This window comes from Lipomyces chichibuensis (genome assembly GCF_038497645.1).
Source record: "Lipomyces chichibuensis strain CBS 12929 unplaced genomic scaffold V1513scaffold_1, whole genome shotgun sequence".
Classification (NCBI taxonomy): Eukaryota; Fungi; Ascomycota; class Lipomycetes; order Lipomycetales; family Lipomycetaceae; genus Lipomyces; species Lipomyces chichibuensis.
Window position 1 is genome coordinate 117180 of NW_027117453.1, and position 27304 is coordinate 144483.

At 49.0% G+C, this 27304-nt stretch overlaps 12 protein-coding genes across 12 annotated transcripts; 4 read left to right on the forward strand and 8 right to left on the reverse strand.

The window, feature by feature from the left end:
• The first annotated feature begins 828 nt into the window (after nt 1-828).
• Nucleotides 829-3253, forward strand: V1513DRAFT_1104 (uncharacterized protein). Its single transcript, XM_066894122.1, has one exon. The coding sequence runs from the start codon at nt 1039-1041 to the stop codon at nt 2953-2955; it is 1917 nt and encodes a 638-aa protein (XP_066756392.1). The 5' UTR covers nt 829-1038; the 3' UTR covers nt 2956-3253.
• Nucleotides 3254-3391: 138 nt separating this feature from the next.
• On the reverse strand, nt 3392-3780 carry V1513DRAFT_360381 (Rox3 mediator complex subunit-domain-containing protein; the record flags this gene model as incomplete). Its single annotated transcript, XM_066894731.1, has 2 exons — nt 3392-3567; nt 3630-3780. Coding segments are annotated over 2 exons (327 nt in total), but the record flags the coding sequence as incomplete, so codon positions are not given.
• Nucleotides 3781-3927: 147 nt separating this feature from the next.
• On the reverse strand, nt 3928-6071 carry V1513DRAFT_1123 (uncharacterized protein). Its single transcript, XM_066894127.1, has one exon. It carries the CDS (start codon nt 5955-5957, stop codon nt 4191-4193), a length of 1767 nt encoding a protein of 588 aa, XP_066756394.1. The 5' UTR covers nt 5958-6071; the 3' UTR covers nt 3928-4190.
• Nucleotides 6072-8253: 2182 nt separating this feature from the next.
• On the reverse strand, nt 8254-12094 carry V1513DRAFT_422170 (uncharacterized protein; the record flags this gene model as incomplete). Its single annotated transcript, XM_066895969.1, has 3 exons — nt 8254-11265; nt 11313-11428; nt 11485-12094. 3 exons carry the CDS (start codon nt 12092-12094, stop codon nt 8254-8256), a joined length of 3738 nt encoding a protein of 1245 aa, XP_066756395.1.
• A 1015-nt stretch (nt 12095-13109) lies between these two features.
• V1513DRAFT_434770 (ATP synthase subunit F, mitochondrial) lies at nt 13110-14127 on the reverse strand. The gene is made up of 6 exons (XM_066896508.1): nt 13977-14127; nt 13689-13795; nt 13526-13577; nt 13437-13463; nt 13345-13375; nt 13110-13284 (listed from the first exon to the last, which is right to left on the reverse strand). The coding sequence occupies exons 1-6, from the start codon at nt 14037-14039 to the stop codon at nt 13238-13240; spliced, it is 327 nt and encodes a 108-aa protein (XP_066756396.1). The 5' UTR covers nt 14040-14127; the 3' UTR covers nt 13110-13237.
• A 98-nt stretch (nt 14128-14225) lies between these two features.
• Nucleotides 14226-15299, forward strand: V1513DRAFT_434772 (ETC complex I subunit conserved region-domain-containing protein). The gene is made up of 3 exons (XM_066896509.1): nt 14226-14524; nt 14580-14785; nt 14838-15299. The coding sequence occupies exons 1-3, from the start codon at nt 14260-14262 to the stop codon at nt 14895-14897; spliced, it is 531 nt and encodes a 176-aa protein (XP_066756397.1). The 5' UTR covers nt 14226-14259; the 3' UTR covers nt 14898-15299.
• Nucleotides 15292-18166, forward strand: V1513DRAFT_434773 (histidine-specific methyltransferase). Its single transcript, XM_066896510.1, has one exon. It carries the CDS (start codon nt 15602-15604, stop codon nt 17987-17989), a length of 2388 nt encoding a protein of 795 aa, XP_066756398.1. The 5' UTR covers nt 15292-15601; the 3' UTR covers nt 17990-18166.
• A 525-nt stretch (nt 18167-18691) lies between these two features.
• Nucleotides 18692-20012, reverse strand: V1513DRAFT_428610 (voltage-dependent anion channel; the record flags this gene model as incomplete). Its single annotated transcript, XM_066896298.1, has 3 exons — nt 18692-18949; nt 19007-19871; nt 19933-20012. The coding sequence occupies 3 exons, from the start codon at nt 20010-20012 to the stop codon at nt 18692-18694; spliced, it is 1203 nt and encodes a 400-aa protein (XP_066756399.1).
• A 1048-nt stretch (nt 20013-21060) lies between these two features.
• Nucleotides 21061-21943, reverse strand: V1513DRAFT_434779 (60S ribosomal protein uL14). Its single transcript, XM_066896511.1, is given in 5 exon segments — nt 21061-21459; nt 21521-21655; nt 21739-21769; nt 21821-21825; nt 21840-21943. 5 exon segments carry the CDS (start codon nt 21849-21851, stop codon nt 21223-21225), a joined length of 420 nt encoding a protein of 139 aa, XP_066756400.1. The 5' UTR covers nt 21852-21943; the 3' UTR covers nt 21061-21222.
• On the reverse strand, nt 21931-24559 carry V1513DRAFT_476531 (uncharacterized protein). Its single transcript, XM_066900206.1, has 7 exons — nt 24217-24559; nt 24096-24116; nt 23890-24002; nt 23613-23805; nt 23442-23549; nt 22875-23390; nt 21931-22821 (listed from the first exon to the last, which is right to left on the reverse strand). Exons 1-7 carry the CDS (start codon nt 24269-24271, stop codon nt 22400-22402), a joined length of 1428 nt encoding a protein of 475 aa, XP_066756401.1. The 5' UTR covers nt 24272-24559; the 3' UTR covers nt 21931-22399.
• A 148-nt stretch (nt 24560-24707) lies between these two features.
• V1513DRAFT_434790 (mitochondrial 37S ribosomal protein uS12m) lies at nt 24708-25583 on the forward strand. The gene is made up of 4 exons (XM_066896512.1): nt 24708-25091; nt 25145-25223; nt 25278-25334; nt 25390-25583. The coding sequence occupies exons 1-4, from the start codon at nt 24750-24752 to the stop codon at nt 25410-25412; spliced, it is 501 nt and encodes a 166-aa protein (XP_066756402.1). The 5' UTR covers nt 24708-24749; the 3' UTR covers nt 25413-25583.
• Nucleotides 25436-27167, reverse strand: V1513DRAFT_434791 (ribosomal protein S5 domain 2-type protein). The gene is made up of 2 exons (XM_066896513.1): nt 27009-27167; nt 25436-26958 (listed from the first exon to the last, which is right to left on the reverse strand). Exon 2 carries the CDS (start codon nt 26951-26953, stop codon nt 25559-25561), a length of 1395 nt encoding a protein of 464 aa, XP_066756403.1. The 5' UTR covers nt 26954-26958; nt 27009-27167; the 3' UTR covers nt 25436-25558.
• Nucleotides 27168-27304: the final 137 nt, after the last annotated feature.

Here is a 27304-nt window from a genome sequence, read left to right on the forward strand (position 1 = left end):
CTGTGCATTGTGGAGTGTATTTGTTCGGGGGGTTCCGGAGACGGGACAAAGAAGATTGATGACGTGGGAGGCGCGCTGGTTTCCTAGTTTGTGCGCCGGAATGGCTGCCGGATGTGGCAGAGTTGTGCATTGCCGAAACTCGGCGCGGCATCGAATGTTTCAATGTCCGATTTCAGGGGCAAATAGATGCGGCGCCGTCCCTCGACCTCGGTAGAACCGATTTAATGCAAAAGACAATGAAGATCCTCCCAAAGACGCTATAATTGAAGCAAATAAATCACAATAAAAGACAGCGATTTAGACTACAGTTGAGCAGGAACTGCACTTGCTACGTAAGGACTGACCACTGATGGAGGGATTGCACCATTCAGTGATCCATTGTTCCTGGAAATGCCCCGCGGCATGCAAACTCATTTTCATGCGGCGGGACGCACGCAACTACTGTAATAAATAATATTAATATTAATGCAATACAAGATGGTCGCCGATCGTTGCCGATATCTCCCAGATGGCTTTCCAATGTGGCGGACCACGCAGACGCAGGGCAATGCAGACTGCGGAATTAATTAAATGAATTGCTCGCCGCACTAACGCAAAATGCCGTCTAAGTTGCAGCATAAACCGCCATCCGCGTGTTTCGATAGCGGGCTGAATAACATTCTATAACTATTGCAGATTGAAAGAATTGGTACAAACATACAGCGCTTGGTGTCGCCGTCCAATGACGTCATGGCCTACTTGCTGAACAGGGAGTGATTCGGGAGAGTGTATGGGAAACCCGCCGGAACGGAACAAGGAAATGCACCCACAACATTATCGCTCTACTTGCACACCCAACAAGTTCAGTCCTTCTAATCGTCATTCATCGATTCCGCTCCTGGCGTGCACCTCGTGCTACTCTCGTGCTACTCCCGTGATACCCCGCATGTCCTCCCCCGTGCAGTCGCGTCCATCCGGCAATGATCCATTTTCACTTAAGATAAGGTGCTCCTCCCCACCTAGCCTGTTCTGTGCCTGTTCGTCTTTCCATAACAGACCATGACGACCAAAGACACCATAGTCCCCTCAGCTGCCAACTATGAAAACCGTCTCTTGCGACCTTCCTTGTCCGCAGAGCGCTGCGTTGCTGAAGGCGATATCGAATTAGATAGGCACCACCATGGTCACCATCTGCACCACGAAAAGCAAGACCTGGCCGACGACACGAACCCCCTCATCAATTTTACTCAAGAAGAAGTCATCGCTAACGCAGCCGAATATGCACGCACACACGGCCTCGAAGAGTACGAAGAGCTCTTCAAGAAAGGCGGCCTGATTGCCCAGAACCCAAAGTCCCTCGGCATCGGCCTCCCGCTGCTGACCGACCAAGACCGCGACGATCTGGCACACGAGTCTCACCACAGATGGGCACAGAACCGCACGCTGTACTCGCTTGTCGTGGTCTGTTCTCTAGCCGCCGCCGTCCAAGGTATGGACGAGACCGTCATCAACGGCGCGCAACTCTTTTTCGTCGACCAGTTCGGTATCGGAGGCGATAGTTCTCGCGACACTTGGATTCTTGGTCTCGTCAACGCCGCTCCCTACTTGTGTTGCGCTTGCATCGGTTGCTGGTTGTCCGACCCCCTCAACAAGGCCCTCGGTCGTCGCGGCACCATCTTCGTCTCCTGCTTGGTAGCCGCCATCACCTGCTTCTGGTCCGCCTGCACAGACACATGGTGGCACCTCTTCATCGCACGCTTTTGTCTCGGATTCGGCATTGGTGCAAAGTCTGCCACCGTGCCCGTCTACGCCGCTGAGTGTACACCTGCCGTCGTCAGAGGCGCGCTAGTCATGATGTGGCAGATGTGGACCGCTTTCGGAATCATGCTCGGCTACGTCGCCGATGTTGCCTTCTACAAAGTTCCCGACAAACCCAACATCGAAGGTCTCAACTGGCGTCTCATGCTTGGCTCCGCCTTGTTTCCAGCCCTCATCGTCTGCTGCCAGGTATTTTTCTGTCCCGAGAGTCCACGCTGGTATATGGGTCGCGGTGAGCACCGCAAGGCTTTCGAAAGCATGGTCCGCCTCCGCACCAGCAACCTCCAGGCCGCGCGTGACATCTACTACATGCATGTCCTGCTGCTCGAAGAGACCGTACTCAAGCGCGGCCACAATCGCGTGCTCGAGCTCTTCACCATCCCGCGCAACCGTCGCGCGGCCCTGGCATCCTGGATCGTCATGTTCATGCAGCAATTCTGCGGTGTCAATGTCATCGCCTACTACTCCTCCGTCATCTTCCGCGACTCTGGCTTCTCCCCGATTTCCGCGCTCCTGGCCTCCATGGGTTTCGGTATCATCAATTTCCTCTTCGCCATCCCCGCCGTCTACACCATCGACACATTCGGCCGCCGCAACCTCCTCCTTACAACATTCCCGCTCATGGCCCTCTTCCTCCTCTTCACTGGCTTCTCCTTTTACATCCCGAACGAGAAAGCCCGTGTCGGCTGCGTCGCACTGGGAATCTATCTCTTCGGCATCGCCTACTCACCGGGAGAGGGCCCCGTACCCTTCACATACTCCGCCGAAGCCTTCCCGCTCTACATTCGAGACGTCGGTATGTCCTTCGCCACAGCGACAACTTGGTTCTTCAATTTTGTCCTCGCAATCACCTGGCCGTCTCTGCAGTCAGCCTTCACAACCCAGGGTGCATTTGGCTGGTACGCAGGCTGGAATATCGTCGGTTTTTTCCTCGTCCTGCTCTTCGTCCCCGAAACAAAGGCTTTGACACTTGAAGAACTGGACAAGGTCTTCGGCGTAACCACCCGTACACACGCAAAGTACCAGGCCAGCAAGTTGCCCTACTGGTACAGCCGCTACATCCTGCGCCAGGACGTCGAAGAGCCAATTCCGCTGTACGAGCTCGATTTGGACTTTGACAAGAATATCGCGTCGCCGTCTATTGAGGAGAAAGCGTAGTTCTTGCTCGCATTGTAATCGCTCTTGTATTGTTTTTGGGGGTACCCGATCGATGTTGTTGTATTGAAATGTTTTATAATACAAGTACAGGCACGTTACGCGTCCTTATGTCAAAGCTCACACGGTAGCTGCCTTTGCACTCAATGCTACCGTTCAAAACTCCACTAACCTTTCTGTGCAAAAAGAGAAAACCCACAAAATTCACACTCCAACATCAGACATTCCGCCTCTTGCGCTTCCTCCCGCCACCATCGGTCGACAGGCCAACATCGCTGCCTTCGCCCCCGCTCTTCCGTTTCCGCCGCCGACTCTTTTCTTCCCCAGCACTGCTTTCCACCACAACCCCGCCGCCACCACCACCACTGGCTCCAGTCTTGTCCTTCCTCGTCGAGAACCCAACCACCGCCGCCGCCGCCGCCGACGCCGAAGGTGCAACCACGCCTAGCACGCCGACATCGAACCCCGCCACACCGCTCTCAGGCGTCTTGTCCATGCTGAACACATTCTCCAGCAGCGCCTGGTCGATCGGCCGGTCGATCGGGACAGGCGGTTCCGGTGGCGGCGCGTGCACGAGGCGCAGAATATAGTGCTCGGTCGGAATCTCGTTTTTACCTGGCCGCAAACGTGTAAGCTCTCGCTTCTTCACACACACACACACACACACACACACATACCTGGTAAATCGGTAATGTGCCCTTTATAGCTCTTGCGCAGTTTCCGCTTGGCACCCGTGACCGGATCCGTCCGCGCGACGGACGCTTGAATAGTCGACAGGCCAAATAATGGGATCAGGTTGTCGGTCGCAGACACCGACGGTGGCGTGTATCGCGTTTGTGGCGGCAAATGCAGCGGCGGCATTGCGCTTTTTTGCCGTGCTGCTGCCTTGGTCGGGCTTTGTGTGATTCTTTGTATTATTATTATTATTATTCAGGTTGGATATTGGGGAACAGTTCCCTCCAGCGGGTTGTGAGAAAAGTGCATGATGGGTTTCGATCGCTCCCAACCATTACGGCACAAACCCCTCACGACAACATGTAATAGATCTATACAAAACCAAAACACGTTTTTACAACTGCAGACTAATTACAATATACAAGTAATATCAAAGACAGAAACTTAATAAAACAAATAACAAATATTGATCATATGACGCCATGCAAAAACCAAACATTCCGCAGACCCATTTTGGATACCCTCAAATATTTGACATAAATGGAAATCAAACTACTTAAACCTTACGTGACTACTTCCCCTCTAACAATCTCCGCATACACACCAATCGCTTCTCGTAGTACAGACCTGATACCCCATCCACCACCGACACCGCGCGCACCATACCGCGCCCACCACCATCCTACAAAAACTGACAGTCGATCTTCGCCACCTTCGATATCCACAATGCCATTCCCATGCAGCTCGTGCTCCTGCACCGCCCGCAACCTTTGCAATACGTCCAGCTCACGTTCGTCTGGCGCGCGGTAGTATAGACCTTTGTCCCCGGCGAGAATCGACATGTCGCGCTCCACACGCCGCAGCCACATCATCAGATACAGCGCGCATTCCCACTCAACGACAACGTCCTCGATCCCTCCGGTCCTATCTTCCTGGTTCGTGCCAAACAAGACGTCCATAGCCACCTCCGCCGCCACAACTAGGGTTTCGCCCGTCCGTGCCATTCTCGCTGCGCACCCGCGCACTGCGTGCACGATCTCGCCGACATCGTGGTACCGAAGAACTTCTTCGACCGTGCTCAAATCAAGTCCGACAACGCGCATTCGGGCAAGCTTCCACGTCGCCTCGGAAGCGCGGTTTAAGCACCCGACAATGTCCGCGTGAATAACCCGCACAAACGAGGACAGGACGCCTTCGAGTTGGTCAGTCCGAGCCGCGAATAACAGTCCACCGCTCCGCGCCGCCCAACACTCGAGGAACATTCCCGTCGCCAAAATGCGCTTCGCGAATGAAGAACACCGCATGTGTTGTCCTTTCAACACATAGTCCATCCCGACTCGGAAAGTCACTGCTGGAGCAGGCGGGAGTGCCGTCGTCCCATTCCACACTTCCTCCTCGCACGGTAGTGTGACCACTCCAGGTTCGCTGTTGGGTATTGCAGGTGGGAAGTTGAAGAACGCCGTCAGCCCGCCAAAGAAGACATACACAGCGAAGTATGTCCGACGCATGGCTTCAAGCTTAATCCACTCATCGTCTTCGGACGCAGAATTCGTGATAGGTGGTTTTGGCGTCCGGCGTAGAAGCTCGTAGCGCACGCCGGACGCCAGGTTCGCCAGGAATGATTTGACAGAGCACGCAAACTCTAGCCCCCGTGGGTCGCCTGACCAGGCGGCAAAGGCCGTATTTAGTAAGACTGTCTGTGTGACCCATAGCGGAGCAGAGCGAGATGTAAAACCGTCGGTGTCGATGCGGGAATTGACCATCATTTTCGACGCTACATGTAGACGTGACGCTAGTTCTTTATTGGTCGGTAGTGCTCCCAGGGATAGTATCGCAAGTAACAGCGGCCGCGGAGTATTGTGTGGAGAAAAGGTCGGCAGGTGGACGAATGGATGGAATGGATGGTGCGCAGCAATGTATATTGCGAGATGGTACGACAGGTCCCGGTGTGTCGGCAGAGGAGTATCCCGTAGAATGTTCCCGGACGGATCGAGTATCAGCAACGTCTCTCGAAGTAATCGCCTTAGAGAGGCCGGGTTTTGCGAGGAATCAGACGACGTGCCGGATTCGCGTGACTGCTCATCGTCACCGTCATCATCATCATCACCATCGCCGTACTCGACCTCGGACTCTGGTTGGACAGGCTCGATTTCATCATCTTCGACCTTGCCGTTCCACGATGCCGGCGGAGCGCCGAGCCGCGTCATCAACATTGCTGCGCTGATTTCGGGATTTGTGTGATGCTGGTGCGAAACACTCTGTTGATGGCGATACTGCGACTGTAGTGGTATGTCGTCGGACTGGCCGACAATTGGAGGCTGCACCGGCATTGGTGGCGGCAGCACAACGGCAGCAGCGGTGATCGTCTCGTTCTCAGCTTTGCGCTCTGAAGTTGGAGAAGTAGGCGCGCTTTTCGTGTTCGCGGCTCCTCCGGCTTTGGCGTGGACTGTGCGGACATGCCGCAGCAGCAAATCTCGACGCACAAAAGTGGACTTGCATTTATCGCACTTGAACGGCCGTTCTTTCGTGTCTGCACATTGTCAGATGGGTCAGCCTGGTCAAGATGACAAACTCCAACACTGATACTCACGGGATCGCTCGTGTCTATTTTTGTGCTCTGACCGGGAGAACGCGCGGGCACAGAAGGAGCACTTATACCGTCTGTCTGGGTGATTCTGGGTCGGCATTTGCTGGCTCTGGCCGGCAGCTGTGCTGCTGCCGTTGGCCTGCCTTCGTCGAGGCACACTTGCATCTGGCATGGTCGTCATCGCGATCGCATTGGGCGAATCTGACTGACCTGGCGTGGCCGTCGGCTGATGGACGGCGGAATTACGATGAGATCCTTCCGAAGGGGCTGCGGAATGGCCCGAAGGACCAGGTGGCGGAGCGAGGGAGATGACGGACTGCATGGCCTGCATCTTGCCCCCTGCTCAGTGCTCAGTTGTCAGAGCGTTCTTGAGCCGGGAGCGAGTTATTGTGGTTAAGACGTCGTCGTGAGTGTTCAAGAGGGACAGTAATCAGCAATCAGAAAATGGCGAGTGAAAGGTGGAGAAGCCGAATTCGTGGATTAGGCTTGGTGGACAGAAGAAGGCCCATCGTCGATACCCCGCACGCTTCAGTCGCGTGCGAATGTTATTTTGGTTCAAATTTGCGAATACGTTTCTGTACCACCCACCGTTGCCCGGGCAATCGCTCTTCGCCAACTAGAGTCCAAAATACGGCGGCTACTTGTATCGGTTGTGCGCTTACTGTGTAATTGCCGCAACCAGTGCCTTTCTAAAAAATAATTACTATATACAGTATATAAAATCTTGTCCGTACACTGCAACTAGCCGTATATTTTTCGTACCTTCAGTCAGCACGCTGCCGCCAAAAAATGAAACCGGGCCCCCCGCGCCCCACGCTCCCCGCCTCCCCGCAAGCTGTTTTACCAAATTCATTGGCTATATAATTACGGCCCACTCCTAGAAAATTATCTCGCCTTAAAAGAGCGATTCACAACGCAGTCAAGGATCGCTCTGCCGTCTTCATCTAATACCTGATTATACATAGCACTGACATCCTTGCATGTGACTGTTTGCAATTGCTGTTTCGATCATAATTGTGATAAAGCAATGCGCTAATAAGGACCCCAAAGTTCCTGCAAAGGTCTTATCATAGTTTGTGATGGTGATGACCGATCTCCCGCGGATAACTGTCCGAGGTCCGGGATCCGGTGGCAAGCGGCATTGAATAATCTACTTAGCTTTAATCAAGTATTCTTCACATACATTCTTTTCAATCGATTACTGAATCGTTTGATGTTAATCTACAATTACTATACTAGCCAACCAACCCTACATTGATACAAGACCCTTGGCTGGTTTCATCACGTCATCTTATATTTGGCTTTTCCAATTTCGCCACTGATGAATGATTCAGTCCTTGATATATATATATAACATTAGAAAGTCCGGCATAACCATTGCAGTAAATAAAGTCGCCTCCTCCTAAACGCGGCCCCCTAATTCCTAAACGTGATATGGTGCACAGTTAGCTATCACGTGCACCGGTGGTTGCCGAAGCAGCCCTAAAACGGACTTCCAAAACTCATTTTAATGTACCTATAAGTTACAGCAATTCCACTCATGACAAATCATATAATGCATAAATAATTCCCACATTCCATAGTCAAGACTGTCAAATCGTCATATGGCACCAAACCCGACCTTCAAATTGAAGAAGAGAGTGAGTTCAAGATCTTAGGCTGACTTTGGGGATTACCGATGGCGCTCGCCCGCAATTAGACGTCGCAGCACTCCAAATAAACATATTTTCTCGTACTCTAATTGCAATTCTTTAAACTCTTGGCTAATTGCGTCAACTGCTGTATAATGTATTACATCCACTGATATCTCACGCTATTATACTATTAATTAATACAAACAGACAACGCATTGCTTCATCAGTCATTTAATATCACAGCAGTCCCAACAACATCAACCTTACAAAATCCTGGCTCAAACTGTAATAAATAAAACATAAAAAATAATGTGCACGAAATATCAACCACGCAAAACTGCAGACTGTGGCAACAAATAAAATTTACATTCTTGGAATGTAAGCTGTGGCTGTAAATTATTCCTATTAGGAATGCTTAGAGGACGGTCCTCCTCGACGACTCCATTCGCGTGATTCGCCACCGCGTCGGCTACTATAATGAAAACCCGTTCCGCCAATTGCTGCTCCAGACACATTGACGGGGATTAGAATGTGTTCGTGTAGACCAGGAAACATGATCTTGTAGGCGCTACTGCCGCCACCACGTCGTTGCGGGTTAAACGGATTCGATGCTGGCGAAGCAGAAGACACCGCCGCGGAAATCGCTCCAACAAAGTTACCCGGAATCTTCTTTGTGAGTTGGAAGGAATCCAGCATAGATTTTTTCGGTAGGTAGAGTGTATAAGAATGTGGATACTCCGCAAGATTGATCTGATACTGTGTCCCGTCGTCGTCACCAGGCTGCATTTCATGCGGTTCGACACTCGTAACAGCCAATTTCGGCGGCAGCAAAATTGTTGTCGGCTTTCGTATCGGCGATAGCAGTATCTGTGGCTGCGATATCACAGGAGACGACGTTGGTGACTGTTGTTTGCTTCCTAACAGCTTCCCGCCGTCGGCATGTGCTCCGAGTGTCATTGCGATTCGAGACTGTACCGCTTCTATAGCACCAATCGACGGAACCTTGCCTCCAAAATACCCTAGGCCAGCCGCAGTTGCCGCGCCATTCTGCTCTCTCATATCATTGTCGATAGTTCCGCTACCTAAGCTGGGGCTGAGAATATGACTCGGAGATTGCGAACCGGCGATCTCCGGTGAATACGCCGCCCCGTAGTTCGCGTTGTTCGATCTCATATCTGGCTCGACCGGCGGGAGTTTGACTTTCGGTGAAACTGGCGGCAGATGAACTTTTGGCCGCAGGCTACTCGAATCATCAGATAAACTGTGAACCGATTGTGACAGCAGCAAATAATTATCCATCAATCGATCATCCTGGTCTGCCATATACCTGTTACTCTCCATCTCATCAGTCAACCCACTCAACATTGTTCCGATAGTTGTGGACGAGCTTAATGGTGCCCCAATCGAATCGACGCGATGCGGCATGCCGGATGGGAAGAATCGTGATAGTAACCGTGATGATGAAGCTGACGAAGCTGACGGTACGCCGGTTCCAGATAACCCCAAGCCATCCTCATTCGGCTTGCCTTCGTACGACAAATTGCTGGATGGAGACGACTGGCCAACAGATCCATTACCCTTTACAGGAGATGGAATCGGAGTTCCGACTGGAGCATGGATCGCTGACGATGAGCCAGGTGGGCCCACTGGAGCCGAAGAAGTAGGTGCGCGTGCAGAGGGATCCTTCTGCGGTGCGAACGGTCTTCTCCAATTTTCCGAGAGTTGTGCTGGCGTGTTTGGTTTCGCACCCCAGTCTGCTGGCGCGTTAGGCACGTTGCCTGGTCCTGATAGGAACGAGTGTGCATCAACTGCACCATTTCCAACACCATCAATAGCCGGATACCGACTCCTACTACCGACTGGACCCCAGACATTGTCGTTTCCATTCACCAAGCTCCGCACGTACGGCGGCCCCCGCGATCCATCGTTCAAACCATTGCGACTCCAAGATCCTCCCCTGCTCATAACACTTCGAGCATTATCCCATCCACTGCCAGGGGCTCCCTGCGGAGCAGTCGGCTTAGTGATAGCCCTCGAGACCGGTGGTGATTGACCTGCAGCGGGTTCAGATATAAGAAACTCGATGGCCGCAGTAACCGATGCGTCCATGCCCTCTGCGCCGTCAGAGGAAGCAGACGATTGTTTCCGCCTACTCTTTGCAGCGTCTTGCGTAACTGCACTCCGAACTGAATCCGCGTGCTCGGCTTCAGCGGACGATACAACTGCAATTTCATTGTGCTCAATTATCGGTTTCGGCTGAGATTCTTGTCGTTTTTGAGATTGGGGTGACGTCTGCTGGGGCTGCTCTTGGTCCCGTGATAGCTGCTGCTGCGAAAGTGGCTCTTCTTCTTTCTGCTGTTCCCGTTGACGCCGCTCTTGGTCTTGCTGCTTCTTTCGAACGATCTCCTCGGCTCGCTTCCGAGCAGCTTCCAGGCGCTCCTGTTCACGCCTCTGCTCCTCTTCTTTACGTTTCCTAGCATTTTCTATCGAATGTTTCATAATTACATCCTGCTGAGCCGTGATATGAGGCGGTCGTCGTCCCGGCTCGTAATCACCATCGCCATGATGCATCTGACTGAATGTAATTGACGGAGACTGTCCAGCTGATCGTGGCTGCGAACCTTGGTCATCAGATGGAGTTCTGCCGCTTGCAACGGAGACTTCATCCTCGCTGAGTCGAGAAAGAGATGATCTCCTGCGACCACGACTACTAACACTAGACGATCCTCTCCTAGCCACTGAGTCACGGTCATCAATTGGGAATTCCTGCCTTCCAGTCCGTGCCATGATACCAATGACTTTTTGCTGTGGTGGCGGTGGCCGTCTAGAATTGAACGACCGCCTCCGCACAGACTCCATCTGTCCTGATCTATCGTTAAAAAGCTCACCGCCTTGTCCAGATGACCGTGGGCCATATGATCGGTCGAAATCCATATCTGAAAATCGATCTCGCGGTAAGACTATTGGCTGGTTCCGTACATCTTGAGATCCATATGGCGGGAGTTCATGACCAGGAGCATGGTGATGGTAATTCTGTCGTCCAGGTTCTTCAGATCGGGATATGTTTGAACCGAAATGTGGCGCTTCTCGACTTTGTATGTTGTGGTGGGATTCGCTTTTCTCGCTGTCAGCGATCTTGGTCAGTAATGATGGTTGGAGGTGCGGTATTGGAGCCCATGGCGAAAGTGTAGGAGGCTGTGCCGCCAGTTGATGTGATGACTCGTTCGGGGTCTGTGCAGGCACATGTGGCGATCCGGCGGGCTCTACCTGGCTTGCCCCTTCCGATTGTGCGCTTTCTTGTAAGTGTTGGGTGGTGTCGCCCTTACTCAAGCTCGGAGACTCATGATCATGAGACAGAACGACTTTTGTACCGTCACCAAATTCAATTGTATCACCCCAGTCATCATCGTCGTCGTCCTAAATCGGTTAATACATCTTATCACATGGATGAGAATGTGACCTACATCCGCCCATTTCGTCTCTTTGCTCTCAGCAGCTATACTCTCGGTCAAATGAATTCCCAGTTTCTTCAATTCCTCTTCTGAGAATTCTTTATGAGATTTCTGTCCTGCAGGTGGCACTGAAAGTAAGTCAGCCGTGTTCCGTACACGATTTTGTGACTAGCACAATATGTACCTTGTCCCTTATTCCACACATGTTGAGTGGTAGTCCGAAGGCCAGATCCCGAGCCAGATTGTAAACCAGCACTCCCTGGCCTCGGAGATATTGATAAATCGCGCCGTAGAGGAGCAAGTGTGAAAGCACCGGCGGAAGTGGACAGTTTCGGAGTCACACGCAGTTTGGCCGCATTGAGATTGGTTTGCGATGACTGGTGCGGTATCGATGATGATGTTGACTTTTCTGATGACGACTTAACCGCAACGGACGTTGCCTGTAGCTGTCGAAAAATGCCGTTTAGAGACTGTGGTTTGAATGACCTTTTAGTGGTCGGCGCCGATTTCGTAGTCCCTGGTGCGCCTGTCGTCTTTGCTGCCGCTGATCCTTGGTCGCTTGCGTTCCCGTTGGTTTCCGAGCTGGGGGTGGAAGCCGTCCCCAAGAGCAGTTCATCTGTACGAGGATGCTGATCGCCTATATCCACAGAACCTTTGTTGATGTTGTCCACGAGCTGTTTAAATTCATCTGCCGCTGCTCCTCCGGGATCAGTGAGCGCTGACACCGCCGCGGAGGCCGACGGATAACCAGGTGGTTCTGCGTTCTGAGGCTCCGATGAATCATATCCATCCATAATCCTATATCCGAATAAAAACATTCGTCAGTGCCAATACTTCCAAACTGGAGAGGTCAATCAGAAAGGCCACGATCTATGTAAATTGCACCAGTATGACGACAACTATCGACTCCTTAACTAATTCTAGTAACCGGGCCATCTGATCGTATCGAACAGAAATTCAATCAAAATAACCTTGGAACAACGCGTTGTGCATCCTCGAGCCAATTGATATAAATAATTATTGCTCTGTCCCGAAAGACCGGTAGGTGTTTCCGAAAAAAAAAACCAGGTCGTAACGACTACCAGCACGCAAACGGTCGATCCAGTTAATTGAGGCCAATATTGAGCATACCATAAGTTTTGGAATTTTGAAAAATGGCTTTTACTTATTTGCAGCTGCGGAGTGGAAAATCGAAAAGTGTGGCGCATTTTAACGAATCATGTCATGCTTTATACGCAGTTGTCCATTTCCAAGCATACTTGCATATTCCATTCCGCAGATCGTAACCTCCCAGACCTCTTCAGAATCAAACTTGGACGGAATCAATCCGTCAAGCCAAGAGAAAAACTTACCGGTAAAAGTGTAGCTTTCCTGGCAACTGTGCGGAGGGCACGCCGGCCAGCGCAAAAACGGAATAAATCGAAGCGTACTTATACAACGCTCAAGTCGTCCGTCACACGTCCTTGGACAAGTGTAGTTTTTAGCCGGAATGTAGAGAAAATATAATAGTATGTGGCAGGCTGGGGCAAAATCGCCCTTTGAAGTGGGGTCCGTCCTGTTTGCGATGATGGGTTCGGTGATGGCAACGGGACAGAAATTTCTGTGGGATGTCGGCACTCAATAATTCGATGACGGTTGGCTTTGCTATAGCTTCCACAAAGCCACGCCGCAGGAAACGGTCGAATTATTTAAAATTATTATATTAGCATAAATTTAATTCTAAAATGTTAATAAAAACCACTCTGAGTTTTGGGTCACCGACGCGTACTGGGGGCGATGAGAATAATGAATGTGAAAAGCACGTTCTACATTGTACGGACGCATTAAATTGCCATTACATTCTATGCATTATCGTCTACCATATCCTATACAACTTGTAAAATATCAAAAAATAATCTTTCCGACTGGATTGCGCGAACCCATCGCAAGTTAATCATCTAATGGTGAGCTTCTTCATGCTCAGCGCCCTTCTTGTGGTGTTTCACTGATCTTCTGTTAGTACAAGCAGTTCATATCAAACCGTCAAACAAAGAGAAACACATACAGTGAAGGTTGTAGTCAAGAGTATAGGAGATCTAGACCGAATACGTTAGTCCCGCAAAATGTACAATCATTTCTACACAAAATTAATCATACAAGGAAGACTGCAACTATCAAGTGAACCTAAATATTGTTAGTAATCCAATGCTACCCTATTCGTAACAACCGCCCAATCGGACACATACCAAAGGGACACCAGATGCGTTGTCGCCGTCAAAGTACTTGGCAGTGTACTTGCTATATCCAAACAGTTAGCAATCAATTGCACTAATCTTGTAAATTCACCTCTTCAAGACGTCGTCTAATCGAGATTACATGTTTCGATTTGTAAATGAATTGTTGCCTTACCCAAGCAGACCCTTGCGGACTGGAGCAGGAGCCGGGCCACGGGGAAGGGCCTTGTAAAAGTCAACAACGCTGGCGAGACGCTTTGCACCAGGAGCGGCACCAAGGTTCTACATATAGAAAAAACTATTAGCACCACGTTTATTCCTGACACACTATTTGCTCAATTCGCTGCCGATGCCACTGTGCCATCTCTCACTTATCGGATCGCCGGGACAACACAAAGGGCAAGCAGTGAGCAGGGTTGTGCCGTTGCAATTGAACTAGATATCGCAAGAAGTTGACACGTACCGAAGCCGAGGCGATCTTGGGCGGGATAAGGGTCGACAACTGGCGCTTGATGATGAACGACATTGTGGTCGGGTTGCTGCGGAATGAGAGGAGATGGTGTTTGATGAATTAAGATTGAAAGGCGAAGTTCTTTCCGTCGCTTAGTGTCCCCATATCGTGACCGTTGCGGCGTAAACGCACAACAGTGCCGCAGATGCATCCACCAACCACGCCGCAGAGATTCGTACTTTCTCCTCAAACCTTGTGGATCCCACGATTGAATGACATCTGTAACCGAATAACGATGGTCAGTTTACATCCCGCCATGAGTCTCTCAAGGCTGACTACTCGGCGGTCAATAGTGACTGCTGCGCGTCCGGCAAACTTGTTGTTCGTGCGATATAACTCATCTACTACCGTTCCAACTGGTCCTCAGACGAAAACCCCCGCTGAGCCGGAATCTTTAAAGCGCTACGATATTATTAGTGGCGCTCCCGAGGAGCTCTCAACGAGGCGAATTGTCCGTATCTATCAGCGCGCGAAGACTGCCATGCAGAGTGGCACGTGGGGTACGTTTGAATTCGTTCCATAGCATGTGAGAGCAATAATAACGGTTATAACCAGAGACCAAGCCATGGAGATTGGATTGGGAAGTTGATCAGAAATTAAACAGATGGGAGAACGATATGATGGGCTGGCCGAGCAGTGGCGATTACATGCAAGCGACTGAAGTGAATTTCAAATCAAAAGACGATGCAATCCGATTTGCAACCAACCAGGGCTGGGACTACTACATCCAGGAGCCCCACAAGCGCGACTTTCGACCAAAGGTGAGTCGTTAGAGAGTAGTCTTGGACAGAGCATGGTCTAATCTTTATTTAGCAATACGATACGAACTTCTTGCACAGCCCTGGTCCATTGAAACACATTCGAACGAAGTAAAAAACTACAGAATACCGACTGGACGCATACAAATTGCGATTGTTGGTAGTCCAGAGATGTGGGAGGTTGTTTTTGTTAGCTAGATTATCGCAGTATAGTTTGGGAAATACACCATTACATTGAATATTTGTGCGTGGTATGTGTAGGTTACGGTGAAACTGCACCAGTCTCGTCTCCAATCTATAAGAAACCGGAAGGATAGAATCTTGAGCTTAGGTGTTCGAAGAAAACAATGTGTCTTTCACATGCCGAAAGCAGGACATTATTCGTTAGCATCTCCACTGCCTCGGCAAAGCAAGCTAATAGAACAGAGCATTCATTAGTATTGTGCGTTCGAGGTAAATCGACACTGACTGCGACCCTAACCTGCCACAATGTTAGTAGTTTTGCAATGCCAACGCATCCCAATTGTTTAAACATTAAAAGAAACACTAGAAATTCTTGACTGGGAAATTTTTAGGATGTTCTTGTTCTATTGCTTCCCGATCCTGCCCATACGCAGTCATCACTCGCCAACTCATCCGTGATCGTCATCACGCGCGTTCTTATCACGCGTCACTAGGACTATGAGGGCCATGATCAGCCATCAACTGACTCAGTCAGAATGCCAATAACTCTACAGCTTGCCACAGCACAAAAATGACACTTAAAGGTGTCCCCACGCAGTTGCTGATGGCGATATCCTCACTGCCATTGACACCATCATGCTTGAAAATCCTTCAATAGCAACCGGAGGCCGCCTAAGGCCAAAAGGACGGACTGCAGAAGCCCGGCGCATCATCGATATTCGTTCCAAGAAGGATGCCAGCACAGAGGATCCGGTTAGAAAGGACATTTTGGATGGCCTCCGGTCGTCTCCGCCGACGCTACCGACTTATATTCTATATGACGCGCAAGGACTCCAGCTATTCGATGCTATTACGCGACTAGAGTGCTACTACCCCACTGCGAGCGAGATCTCGATCCTCACCCAGCACGCGAAAGATTTAGCCGCCTCTCTTCCCGACAACTCAACGGTAGTTGAACTCGGATGCGGTAGTCTTGTTAAGACCAGGCTACTTCTCTATGCCCTCGAGCGCCTGCGGAAGAAGACAAGCTATTACGCTCTTGACCTGTCATCGTCCGAGCTCAAGAAAGCAATCAACGGCCTCGATAGCGGGTTGAAATATGTGTCAGTGATCGGTCTGCACGGGACATATGACGACGGAAGAAAATGGCTTGCGCGCGCAAGGTCAAAGTCGTCCGGTCCGCTAGTTGTGTTATGGCTCGGATCTTCAATCGGGAATTTAAGCAGAGACGACGCTGCGTCGTTTCTCTCGCAGTTTGTCAAAGAGTCACTTGTGGCAGGTGACATGTTCGTTATCGGCATTGACAGACGCAATGATCCCGACATCGTTTGGAAGGCGTATAACGATGATCTCGGTATTACGCGGAAGTTCATTTTAAACGGACTCAATCATGCCAATCGGCATCTTGACCAAGTATTCCGACTTGAAGATTGGGAGTACGAAGGCGTGTATTATAAACGTGGCGGTTACCACGAAGCATTCTACATTGCGCAACGCGACGTCGACATGCGTGGCATTGTCGAAAATGAATCAGGGCATTTTCCTGCGGGCGCGCGCATTCGGGTTGAACAGAGCTGGAAATACAGTCCGCGTGAGGCAGCCATCCTCTTTGACCGTTGTGGCCTCTTCCCGGTCCAACGCTGGACTGATGCAGCTGGAATGTACGATCTTCATTTACTACATGTCCCGCCATTTAATTTGTCAATATCCGACCTCGATCCGACTCATGTACCCAACTTGGACAATTGGGAGGAACTATGGAAGTCCTGGGATTTGGTATCGGAGTATATGATGCCAGATGAAATGTTACAAGAGAAGCCGATCTCCGTCCGTAATGAATGTGCTTTTTACCGCGGCCACGTACCAACGTTCTTTGATATCAAGCTCACAGAAGCGGTCCCCGAGCTACATCCTCTTGAGCCGGTATACTTCCATGGCATATTCGCGCGAGGCATTGACCCTGATCTGGATGACCCCTCTCATGTTCATTGGCATTCCGAAACTCCGCAGTCATGGCCTTCTCCTGACGCAATCAGGAAATACAAAGGCAATGTACGTGATAGGATAAAATGGATGTATTCAAGTCCGTCGTTGGCTAGACGTGGTTGGAGGGCAATATGGATGGGATTTGAGCATGAGTCAATGCATCTCGAGACGCTATTATATATGCTTTTGCAGTCCGGCACAACGGTTCCTCCTCCAGTTCCTGCTGCGATGGTTTTTGGCACCGGCGGACAGCCAAGCAGCTTCCCGGATACGACTACGATTGAGTTACATGACATTGAACTTGGTATGATGGACCGCGAAGACCAGGACGATATTGTCGAGCCTGTCAGTGCGCATGGGTTTGGTTGGGATAACGAAAAGCCTGCTAGTATCTCCTCAGTTTCTGGCAAATTAGAAGTCAGTCGCAAGTTGATCACCAATGCGGATTATTTAGCGTATTTGCGTGGGATTGGAAGTCAGCGTATACCCGCGTCATGGAGCGGAACTGTGGTTCGCCCGGCCGTTAAGACTGTTTTCGGAGTTATTGCTTTTGACATGTCTGATGACACCGGACCTGCACAGTGGCCTGTAGTCGCGTCGTACAATGACTTGCAGGGGTACGGGAAGTGGAAAGGACACGGATGGCGATTACCTTCTGAAGTAGAACTCCGCGTAATCTACGACTACTCCGCAAAGGGTCCTTCAACCGACGGTCAATACGACATCGCCCAGTCGAATATTGGGTTCAAGTTTTGGCATCCGACAGCTCTCGCTCCCGAGATTGAGATCGCTGGGCCAGGAAGTATGGGTGTATGGGAATGGACGAGTACTGTCTTGACGCGCCACGAGGGATTCGTACCTGGTACTCTTTATCCAGAGTATACAGCTGATTTCTTTGACGGAAAGCATAATGTCGTGCTTGGAGGATCTTGGACGACGCATCCTCGGTTGTCTGGAAGACGAAGTTTTAGGAATTGGTATCAGCGGGCGTATGAGTTTGCGTTTGTCGGTGGTAGACTGGTCAGAGATGCATTATAAATGCGGCTTCTCGTCTATTCCGGGGTGTATTTTGGTGTAGTATAATATATGAAGTATCACTTCGGGTTCCATTAAGAGATACTAGGCAGCTGTACACAACTTGATGTATTGTGTAGTCCTCATTGGTAGTACTACGAGATTATTCTCCGGTTAATAAATAAATAATTATTCAGTCTACTAAGTTTCACAACTGTTGGATAATTACTGCCGATAACTGACGCGCACGTGGCTGGAAACAATCTGAAAAAGTCTCTGCTTACAAGAAATCCTCGAGCGATACAGAACGGCGTTTGATGCGGTGAATTTCAGGCACCACACAACGACAGCAGCAACTGATGGAAGCAACGTTCTAAACTATGCGATGACATGATACCGCCGTAGCCGCCAATTGTGAAGCGCGTTGGAAGGTATTTTTGTATTGGCATTGCTTGGGGAGGTACCATGCACACTGGCCAAATAGTGATTCATCTATAGTCCGTCGCTTCATATATATGCAACATTGCCGTACAAGCCATACCAATATTCATAATCTAATGCAACAATTAATGAAAATCGACATGTCAGCTTGACACATGTCAGCTGACAATCTCTAGACAGCACAACACAAGTAAATCAAGGACAAAAAATACATGCATAATCAATGCAAAACAAAAACGCCATTCCTGCAGATGCCCCTAATCTAATACCCATATAAATATTTAGTCAGCAAATCTTTTCTATTTTAGATGTTCCCAGATCATCAGTTTTATTGCTTAGCGTCTCCTGCATAGGATACATCTCCTCCATTTCCATCGCGAAATTCCTGAAAATGTCATCTTTAATCACCGAGAAATAGAATGTCGGGATGAAAAGAGCCAATGATACTAAAACGACGATAGTGCCGACCACACAGCTGACCACCCTGAAAGCATCGGCATTTAACGCTATTCCGAGCTGATTTGTTGCGACCGCATATGTCCCCTGAATTACTCAAGTCAGACCGCAAGTCGCAAAATATGATAAGCGTCAAATACGTACCACAGGGAAAGAGAGACCCCACCATGCAATGCCAAATATCTTTGGCCGGTAGTATAGACATCCCGCAACAGCACAGAACAGCCAAAATGTCGCGAATCCAACCATCACAACAGCTATTATAATACCGATATATTTAATCACTGGAACTTGGGAAAGCATAGGATAGTCGTGGTTCACGAGATAGTTTTGCAGGTTCTCGGAATTGAGTAAGAATCCGTATGCCCCCTGTCCAAATGGACCGATCGGTAGGAAACAACTGATCATCATTTCTCGAGCAGGCATATTACCCGTTAATAGACGCCATGCATACACACATGTGAACGCGTAAGCCAGAACTTCGCCATTACCCCACACCAACGTGGTCATCACGATCATATGCGGTCTCCAGTTCTCTGGCAGCTCTTCGAGAATGAGTGAGCCAGTGCTCGAATTGACGACAAGTGTGACGACGGGTAGAAGAATAACCGCATTCAGTCCCTCTGGGTGTTTGCGGCTGTGGTGTACAAATCCGACGAAAACGAGAAGCCACGCACAAGCAAGAGAAAGGGCTAAATCTATCCACCAGAGGATATAACATGGCCAGACTGCTCTCTTGCCGAATATACTAATAGTGTCGGCAATAACAGAACTCAGGCCCATAGGCATGCAACCCAAGAACATCGACTGCATTGGATGGAAGAGAACTTGCTTGAAAGTTTCCGGGAAGAGAATATGTCGTAGTATTGTCATAATGCAAAAGAGGATTAGCAGACCAGTCGCGAATGCCCAAAAAGCGATGCCGATGACTCTCAGCCACCTTGCACCAAAAGGATAGTCAATTAAGATAGCACCAGATATGCCACTGCCCATTACCACTCCAAACCATCTGCATTAAAAAGTCAGTGTATGTTGGAAGACACTCAAATCCACCGGACAACAAAACGTACGCTGGAGAGAAGTAATGTATTCGGTACAGCAACTTCTCCGTTATGCTCCGGCACACCACAGCTTCGCTCTTTTCGAGCATATTCAACTCAAAACAACGTAGGTTGACCTTGCAGCGAGTAGAATACGAGAAGCAAACAGGAACAAATGTAATGAGATTTTGAGCGACGCCACAGTGGGTGATGCGCCACGTTTTTATTCTCCCCTGAAATCTGTGGCGACGACATGTTTTGGGCTATGAGTATTAATTCTCAGGCATTTTGTGCCACATGACAAGCCACGGCCCTGGTCCAGCCTCAACTTTCGCGCCACGCGTTCCTATCTTCCGGTATTGCGTCACCGCCACGGAGTTAAGCAGGCTGTGCCCGCTGGGCCACAAATGGCTGCACATTGTATGCAATACATCATGACTATCTATCCACAGCGAGCCAGCGCAACACAGACGGCAAGACAAATGACAGCAACTTGGAGGGACTCTTGTGTGGGTTCTGGGCTCGAAATATCTTCCTATCGAAGATTGGGTTTCTCGGATACAATTGCACCTAAGTTTAGGTCCAGAGTTATCAAAGACATGCAAACTGGTTTGTTGAACTCACGGCCTAATCTCGCCATTATCTGCTGCCTACTATCATCGCCTTTATTTCTTTCCGGCGAAACAGCATGCATGCAACAAATAATCATGCACATACTTCGCCAACCCTTCCGTTCTTTTGGAATTACTTCTCGCATGCGATGACTTCGCGCGTTCCAAACCTAAAAAGCTATGCGCTCCAACTTCTGCAGTAACATATAACTATTCAACTAGTCTGTCGATCGTCGATTGCAGCTCGATGCCCACTGCTTACGATCCGGTTTATTGAATAGTCGTCCGTAGTGACTCTTAAACGAACCTACTCAATAACACATTTCTCTCCCTCATACAAACCTGATGTCGGCGTGTGGGTCCAGGCCATACATCCACATTTCCCGTGCGTATTTGTATTACAACTTAAACCATCCCCAAGTGAAGTTGTCTCTTTGGTTTGGTTTGGTACTATATATCAAATCACCCGATCTTCAAAGATGAATAATACGGAAGGATCTGATGCATAGCAATCGCTTACGGAAAATGGCAGCATGAAACTCAATAGTCCATGCAAAGCGTCATATATTCGTCATTATTACTAGCACAATATTATAGATGTGTAAACTCCATTAGACATTCGTGTACTATATATGACAAATTTTTAACCCGTCCCATGATCAAATTTTTTGTTTCGCGACTAATCCTCCAAATGTAACAATTCGATAATTTACACGACGACACCAGAGTTGCTAGCAATACGTGGCCACAGGTCCGCGCACTCCTTGCCGACAGGGCCAGTGATAGCCGATCCCTTCATCTCACCTTTGGGGTTGACAATAACACCGGCGTTGTCCTCGAAGTACAAGTAAACACCGTCTTTTCTTCTCCATGGCTTTGACTGACGAACGACAATGGCGGGCATAACCTTTTTGCGGAGTTCGGGCTTTCCCTTCTTGACAGTGGCCTAACAAATATCCGTAAGCACATCACTCTGGCTATATACCCCATCCCAGCACAAAACATACCATAACCATGTCACCGACACCAGCAGCGGGGAGACGGTTCAATCGCGCGCCAACACCCTTCACGGAGATGATGTACAAGTTTCGTGCGCCCGAGTTATCGCAGCAGTTAAGAATCGCGCCGACTGGAAGACCCAGCTATCATAATAATTAGAAACGCTATCTTTACAAAAAACACTCTTTCCTAATCGTGCTGTTTTGGAAATGATAATTGTGCATACCGAGATCCTGTACTTGTTACCAGACGAACCAGCTCCTAATCTCCATTAATACCAGATCTTCATCAGACACAATCAACCTCCATCTCCTAGCAATACTTACCAGCTTTAGACATTTTGTACTATATGTGCAGAACTTGCGTGTATTACAAACCGGAGCAAGCGACACGAAAATCCAAAATCAAGGTTGGCGGTCTGTAGTGCTCTCGTCGCTGTGCACACACAGCGCCAGCCCAAGCCAACTAGTGTCTTGCACCTGTCATCTTTAATTTTGTGTGACTGCTTTTTGCCGTAGCTTATAGCCCTATAGGGTTTATAGAGCAGCCAGTTTAAGGTTTAGAGAAGCTTTGGAATGGTCGTGACTCCTCCGCCCCTGAATTTGGATCCCTTACCCAAATGGTTTCCCCAGATTTCAATTGGACATTAATCCTGGATTTTGTCACATATCATGGCAATTGCGACATCCAGTTTTCTAAGCAAATCCGTGCAGTGTATATTCCCTAACGACTAGACTATAGGATATTATACAGGGACCGCAACACAAATAATAAATAGAAGCACAAACAAATAATCTAAAATACAGAAATAACCAATAACGCACCTATTCCATTCCTACATTACAGACACAATCTCGGCATACCTTTAGTACAGTAATCGCCAATAGTTAAGGCTTACCGGATGCTGCAGGTGTATCATCATCATCTTCATCCTCGTCAAGATCCATCATTACCGTGTCTCCAACCTCGTCCTTGTAATTCCGAATGTCACGACGCCCGCCCTCACCCTCATCCTCACTATCACTGAGTTCGCCATCCTTCTGAATATTAGAGTCCCAAACTTCCTGGCTACCACCGCGCATGTCCTTGCTCTCCTCAGTGTCCTCCTCGGGCTCCTCCTCAGGAGCGTCGCGAGGGACGTCAGTCATTTGGACACTAGGAGCGAACTTCGTACGTGACAGGTTCTCTAAGACAGTTGTACGGATGCGATCCAGGTACTCCTTACTGTTGGCGTTCTGCATATTAGACGGGCGCACCTCAAGCTGATAATCAGGACCATAGTATTCGTAGTAATCATTGTAAGGAATTTCTAAAATTGTCAGAATTGCACAGCTGAAGATTTCTGTCGTCATGTGTACATACCAGGTCCAACAATGTGGCCAACTAATAAGCCGGTCTCATATGTCCATGTCCGTGCGACATTTCGCATCGTATAGCCACCCCCACCAACAACCAAAGTCGGCAAACCAAAGCTTTTGACAAAGCTCACACAATTAGCATGACCTTTCATACTGAGGTTAAAGCATCCGAGACGATCACCAGAAAGAGAGTCACCTCCACATTGGAGGACAACGGCAGTTGGTCGGTACCACTCCATGATGGCTGTAATGACGGGCTCGAACACGGACTTATACGTGACATCGTCGATACCATCGCGTAATGGGAAGTTTACAGAATAGTTCTTGCCCTTTCCAATGCCAATATCGCGCAATTCACCAGTTCCCGGAAAATATTCGCCGTATTTGTGGAAACTGCACGTCATGACTCTGTCTGTAGTGTAGAAGGCCTCCTCGACACCGTCACCATGATGGACATCAATATCAATATAGACAACTCGAGGATGGTACCTCAGAAGTTCAAGAATGCCAAGCACAATATCTAGACAATCATTAGGTCTCAACTCTCGAACTTACCAAAGCAATCACTTACCGTTCACATAGCAAAACCCACTCGCCTCGCTCTTCTTCGCATGGTGAAGGCCACCAGCCCAATTAATAGCAATATCGCACTTCCCTCGATTTAGTCTAGCCGCGCCCTCTATAGTTTGCAGTTAGAAATACTATACTCGATACTCATAGCCGCCACTCTCAATCAACTTACCCATTGAACCGCCACCACTGATACTGCAAAACTCAAACAATCCATCAAACACAGGACAATCATCGCCGACGTTGAATTTCACCTGCTCCTTGGCAAACATGTCCATATTATCTGGCGTTACTCGCGACAAAAAATCGACATATTCGTCGGTATGAAATTGGCACATTTCCTGTTTAGTGGCTGGCTTTGCCCGCTAAATGAAATTAATTACACGTTAGCAATCCAAGTTCCGCAAAAATAAAGCAGCAATAATAAATGTAATTTTGAATTGACGTACGTATATCTCCATTTTTTTGTATAATCCGTAATTCATGACTAAACTGTGGGCCATCCTTATCCGGTGAGGTTTCATCGGATGACCAGCACCATACGCATAATTACCAACATCGGCTATTACATATTAGTATCCCTTTTCCAGTCCAGCTTATATATCGATTCCATCGACAACGCAGGATGCGAAGTCGTAAGGAGACGGGTTCTTACAATCATAGAAATAGGCGACTCCTATGTAGAAGCAACTGTTAGCATGTCCCCATACATTTACTGAAATGCAAACTCCCCGCAAACTCCCCTGGTAAAAACTGTAAAGACTGACGGCACTCACTTTGCTTCTGAGAGGACAGAACTATCGGATCTAAAGGCGCAGCTGGGTATGACATCTTTCAATTAACGTGCGTGCACTTTTCGAATATGGCGTCTCGCTTGCAACTGCAATCACCTCACTGATCCAGAGTAATATTCCACGCAAGTATAATAATACACTAGATGCTAAAAGCTGTCGAATATAAACAAGTCTAAAACCGAATAAATTGAAACTTTAACAATAATGTGAAGCAGTGGTTACTCTCGACGGTGCATGAAGGAAGCGTGCAATCGCGGTGGAATCTATGCGCGACATCGTTGTAGCTCCTAGCAACGTTCATACTATTATGGACCATATTATACAGCTGCTATTATTGACATTAGTACAGAGGTTTCGCATACTTGACCCAACTTAGTTACTAAATGTGCGACCGACGGGGCTGGTACCAATCATCCGGGTAAGCTTCGGGAAACCTGTCGTCGATATAAATTCTCGTTATTGGTTCTTATGAACAGCAATCGAATTAGTCAAGCGTATTTGACGTATTCTACTCAATGGCTCCTATAATACGGCAATTTCTTTTTACCCGCCGCTCACTCGGCGTCGTTTCGTCGTCGCTACGTGCGATACAACCTTTATGTTACCGCTCTTTCATGAGCACGCCTATTCAGAATTCGACACTGCGGCAAGTTATCAGGGGCGAACGCAAGCCGAAACGGCCAGTTAAGGAATCGGAGTCGCCATCTTTGGATAACTGTCCGCAACGAAAGGGTGTGGTTGTGCGTGTTGCGACAATGAAGCCGAAGAAGCCCAATTCTGCCCAGCGAAAGGTTGCGAGAGTGAAGTTGTCGAATGGAAAGATGTGTTATGCGTATATTTCTGGAGAAGGTCATAATGTATGTGGATTTGTTGGGGAGATGTGAGGGCTGTGCTAATTGTCATGGTATAGGCTCAGGAGCATTCCGTTGTTACCGTCCGTGGCGGTCGTTCTCAAGATTTGCCTGGTGTGAGATACCACTTGGTAAGAGGTGCGTACTACATATTCTAGATTGTATGATGAGGGTGAGCTGATGCACGTGCAGGTGGTCGAGATTTGGGTGGTGTGCCAAACAGATCGACTTCCCGATCGAAGTATGGAAGTAAGTAAAATTCATACAAGCTCTATGGAATTTGTGACTGACATGCGCGTTATAGCCAAGAAGCCGTCATCGAAGTGAGCGGTATCATGAGTTAGGTTGTGGTGGATACGGCTATTAGATTTTGTATATATAATTGCTAGCTGTACTGATGAGGCAACTACTTGTAGAATATATTGTTATCTTACAAGTTCTGACCGATTGTGTCACATCTCAGCAATAATATTCTATAGGAACTTTTCAATCTCAAGGACATCCTCCTCCCTAACGCCATTCGCCTCTTCTCTAAGCTCCAACCACTTGACTTTCTCAAACACACCCTCTGTATGCTGCGCGATAGCATCGACTGCAGCCTCGGCAACAAGTAAGCAAACGGCATCGTACCCGCCTGCGCCAGGCACAACACCACCTAAAACTCCGGGCAAAGCACTACACGCATCTAATAACCTCGTCTGCTCTACCGGTTCGATCTGCGCGCCGGACCGAATCGTCATAATCCTCAAATTATCTCTAATCTCGACTATAGCATCCACCACCAGCGAGAACAGCTCCCCTGTTCGCCCACCGTTCGAAAGCCCAAGCTGTCTAATTCCCATCGCACTAACTTTCAGTATCTCATCCACAAACGAGTCATACTCCTCTGGCTTTTCAGCCGCCTGCTCACCAAGCCCAATCATGGCAGCAATCAATTTCTCATTAGCTTTCCCCAGCGCAGTCCACACTGCAGCGGCACTATCGCCTCCATCCTTCCGCCACCGTAGCACCATCTGCACCATAGCCGGTGTCTCAGACCCGCCGGTAACGTCACCCATCAATAACCTCAACCGTCTCGGAACTGCGCATGCACCCGTACTGACATTCCAATCCGCGTCGATAACATTTTTCAACGACAACAGGTACGATGCTTCCATCTCGCCATCGGAAGACGTAGGCGCAGATGGCAACGACGAGATAATAGATGGTTGAAAACGGCGATAGACTATAGAGCCAAACACGGCACAAGCGACATCGAATCCAGAGCCTACTTTGCCTTGTGCATTGCAGTGAGCTAGTTGTGCGAGATTGTGTAGTATTGTCTTGTATTCCGACGCAACTGGGTCCATGCTGCCGTAAAACGACAGTAAAGCCGCGACAAGAGATGTCGTTAATGCAGCGGATGATCCTAGCCCGGTTTTAGGTACTGCCGCGATTGGGAGCAGGTGTTTGTTAAAAGGCGGGACAGCGTCGCTTGGCTGTGAATGGTAGGCGTTGTCGGAGAGGATAGTAATCGTTAACGACGGCATGGCGGTATGCAAGGTACCTGTGGCGGAGAGGTAGTTTATGACCGTCGCGATGGCGGATTGCACAAATGGGTTTCGACGATTTGGTGTCAATGTCGGCACGCTCACGAAGCCAGTTGCTGGTGACCGGCAGAAGGTGTAACTCCATTCTCCTTCTTGGAATTGGGGACTCAGAACGGTGATGGTCGGGAGAGTGGAGTCGACAAATTGCGAGGACGTAATTGCGTAAATTCTGGCCGAGAGCGCAGTCACGAACGATGAGTTCTCTGCGTCGAGGACGAGATAGCCGCCCGCCAGGAGAGCTTTTCCTGGGGCTGAAAAGCAGCGTTTAGCAATCGTCATTGCAGCTGATTCTGTTAGTCATTGTTCAAGATACTGGCGGTGAATGCACAAGTACCTCTCAAGCGATAAGTTCGTAGCTTGAATCAATTGAGTGACGAAGTATGAGAACTGGCCTTGGACCACTGGTAGTATTATGTATAACCTATTATATCATCAAGGACAACAAATCACGAGGCGTGTGTTGTGGAGGTGTATAAGCGCGATGCGACTGACTATCTGAGCTTAGCTCGAAATTTGTAAAGCGGTAGTGGTGATCATGTAAAGAAAGCTCGATGCATTATCCCGGCGATAAGTTTACAGAGCATGTCACGTCAGTTGATAGTCATTTTTCGTACGTTTTGATCCGATTTA

Excerpts from the sequence above, each read along its gene's own strand:
- V1513DRAFT_1104 (XM_066894122.1), top strand. The coding sequence starts at position 1,039 with ATGACGACCAAAGACACCATAGTCCCCTCAGCTGCCAACTATGAAAAC.
- V1513DRAFT_1123 (XM_066894127.1), bottom strand. The coding sequence starts at position 5,957 with ATGCCGGTGCAGCCTCCAATTGTCGGCCAGTCCGACGACATACCACTA.
- V1513DRAFT_434770 (XM_066896508.1), bottom strand. The coding sequence starts at position 14,039 with ATGTCGTTCATCATCAAGCGCCAGTTGTCGACCCTTATCCCGCCCAAG. Across the intron at positions 13,796-13,976 it reads CCAAGATCGCCTCGGCTTCG|AACCTTGGTGCCGCTCCTGG; the intron begins GTACGTGTCAAC and ends TTCTATATGTAG. Across the intron at positions 13,464-13,525 it reads ACGCATCTGGTGTCCCTTTG|GTTCACTTGATAGTTGCAGT; the intron begins GTATGTGTCCGA and ends AACAATATTTAG.
- V1513DRAFT_434772 (XM_066896509.1), top strand. The coding sequence starts at position 14,260 with ATGGTCAGTTTACATCCCGCCATGAGTCTCTCAAGGCTGACTACTCGG. Across the intron at positions 14,525-14,579 it reads CATGCAGAGTGGCACGTGGG|AGACCAAGCCATGGAGATTG; the intron begins GTACGTTTGAAT and ends GGTTATAACCAG. Across the intron at positions 14,786-14,837 it reads AGCGCGACTTTCGACCAAAG|CAATACGATACGAACTTCTT; the intron begins GTGAGTCGTTAG and ends ATCTTTATTTAG.
- V1513DRAFT_434773 (XM_066896510.1), top strand. The coding sequence starts at position 15,602 with ATGCTTGAAAATCCTTCAATAGCAACCGGAGGCCGCCTAAGGCCAAAA.
- V1513DRAFT_434779 (XM_066896511.1), bottom strand. Across the intron at positions 21,656-21,738 it reads GTAACAAGTACAGGATCTCG|CTGGGTCTTCCAGTCGGCGC; the intron begins GTATGCACAATT and ends TTATTATGATAG. Across the intron at positions 21,460-21,520 it reads GTGTCGGTGACATGGTTATG|GCCACTGTCAAGAAGGGAAA; the intron begins GTATGTTTTGTG and ends GATATTTGTTAG.
- V1513DRAFT_476531 (XM_066900206.1), bottom strand. The coding sequence starts at position 24,271 with ATGTCATACCCAGCTGCGCCTTTAGATCCGATAGTTCTGTCCTCTCAG. Across the intron at positions 23,391-23,441 it reads TGGGTTTTGCTATGTGAACG|ATATTGTGCTTGGCATTCTT; the intron begins GTAAGTGATTGC and ends ATGATTGTCTAG. Across the intron at positions 22,822-22,874 it reads TGGCCACATTGTTGGACCTG|AAATTCCTTACAATGATTAC; the intron begins GTATGTACACAT and ends TGACAATTTTAG.
- V1513DRAFT_434790 (XM_066896512.1), top strand. The coding sequence starts at position 24,750 with ATGGCTCCTATAATACGGCAATTTCTTTTTACCCGCCGCTCACTCGGC. Across the intron at positions 25,092-25,144 it reads TTTCTGGAGAAGGTCATAAT|GCTCAGGAGCATTCCGTTGT; the intron begins GTATGTGGATTT and ends GTCATGGTATAG. Across the intron at positions 25,335-25,389 it reads TTCCCGATCGAAGTATGGAA|CCAAGAAGCCGTCATCGAAG; the intron begins GTAAGTAAAATT and ends TGCGCGTTATAG.
- V1513DRAFT_434791 (XM_066896513.1), bottom strand. The coding sequence starts at position 26,953 with ATGACGATTGCTAAACGCTGCTTTTCAGCCCCAGGAAAAGCTCTCCTG.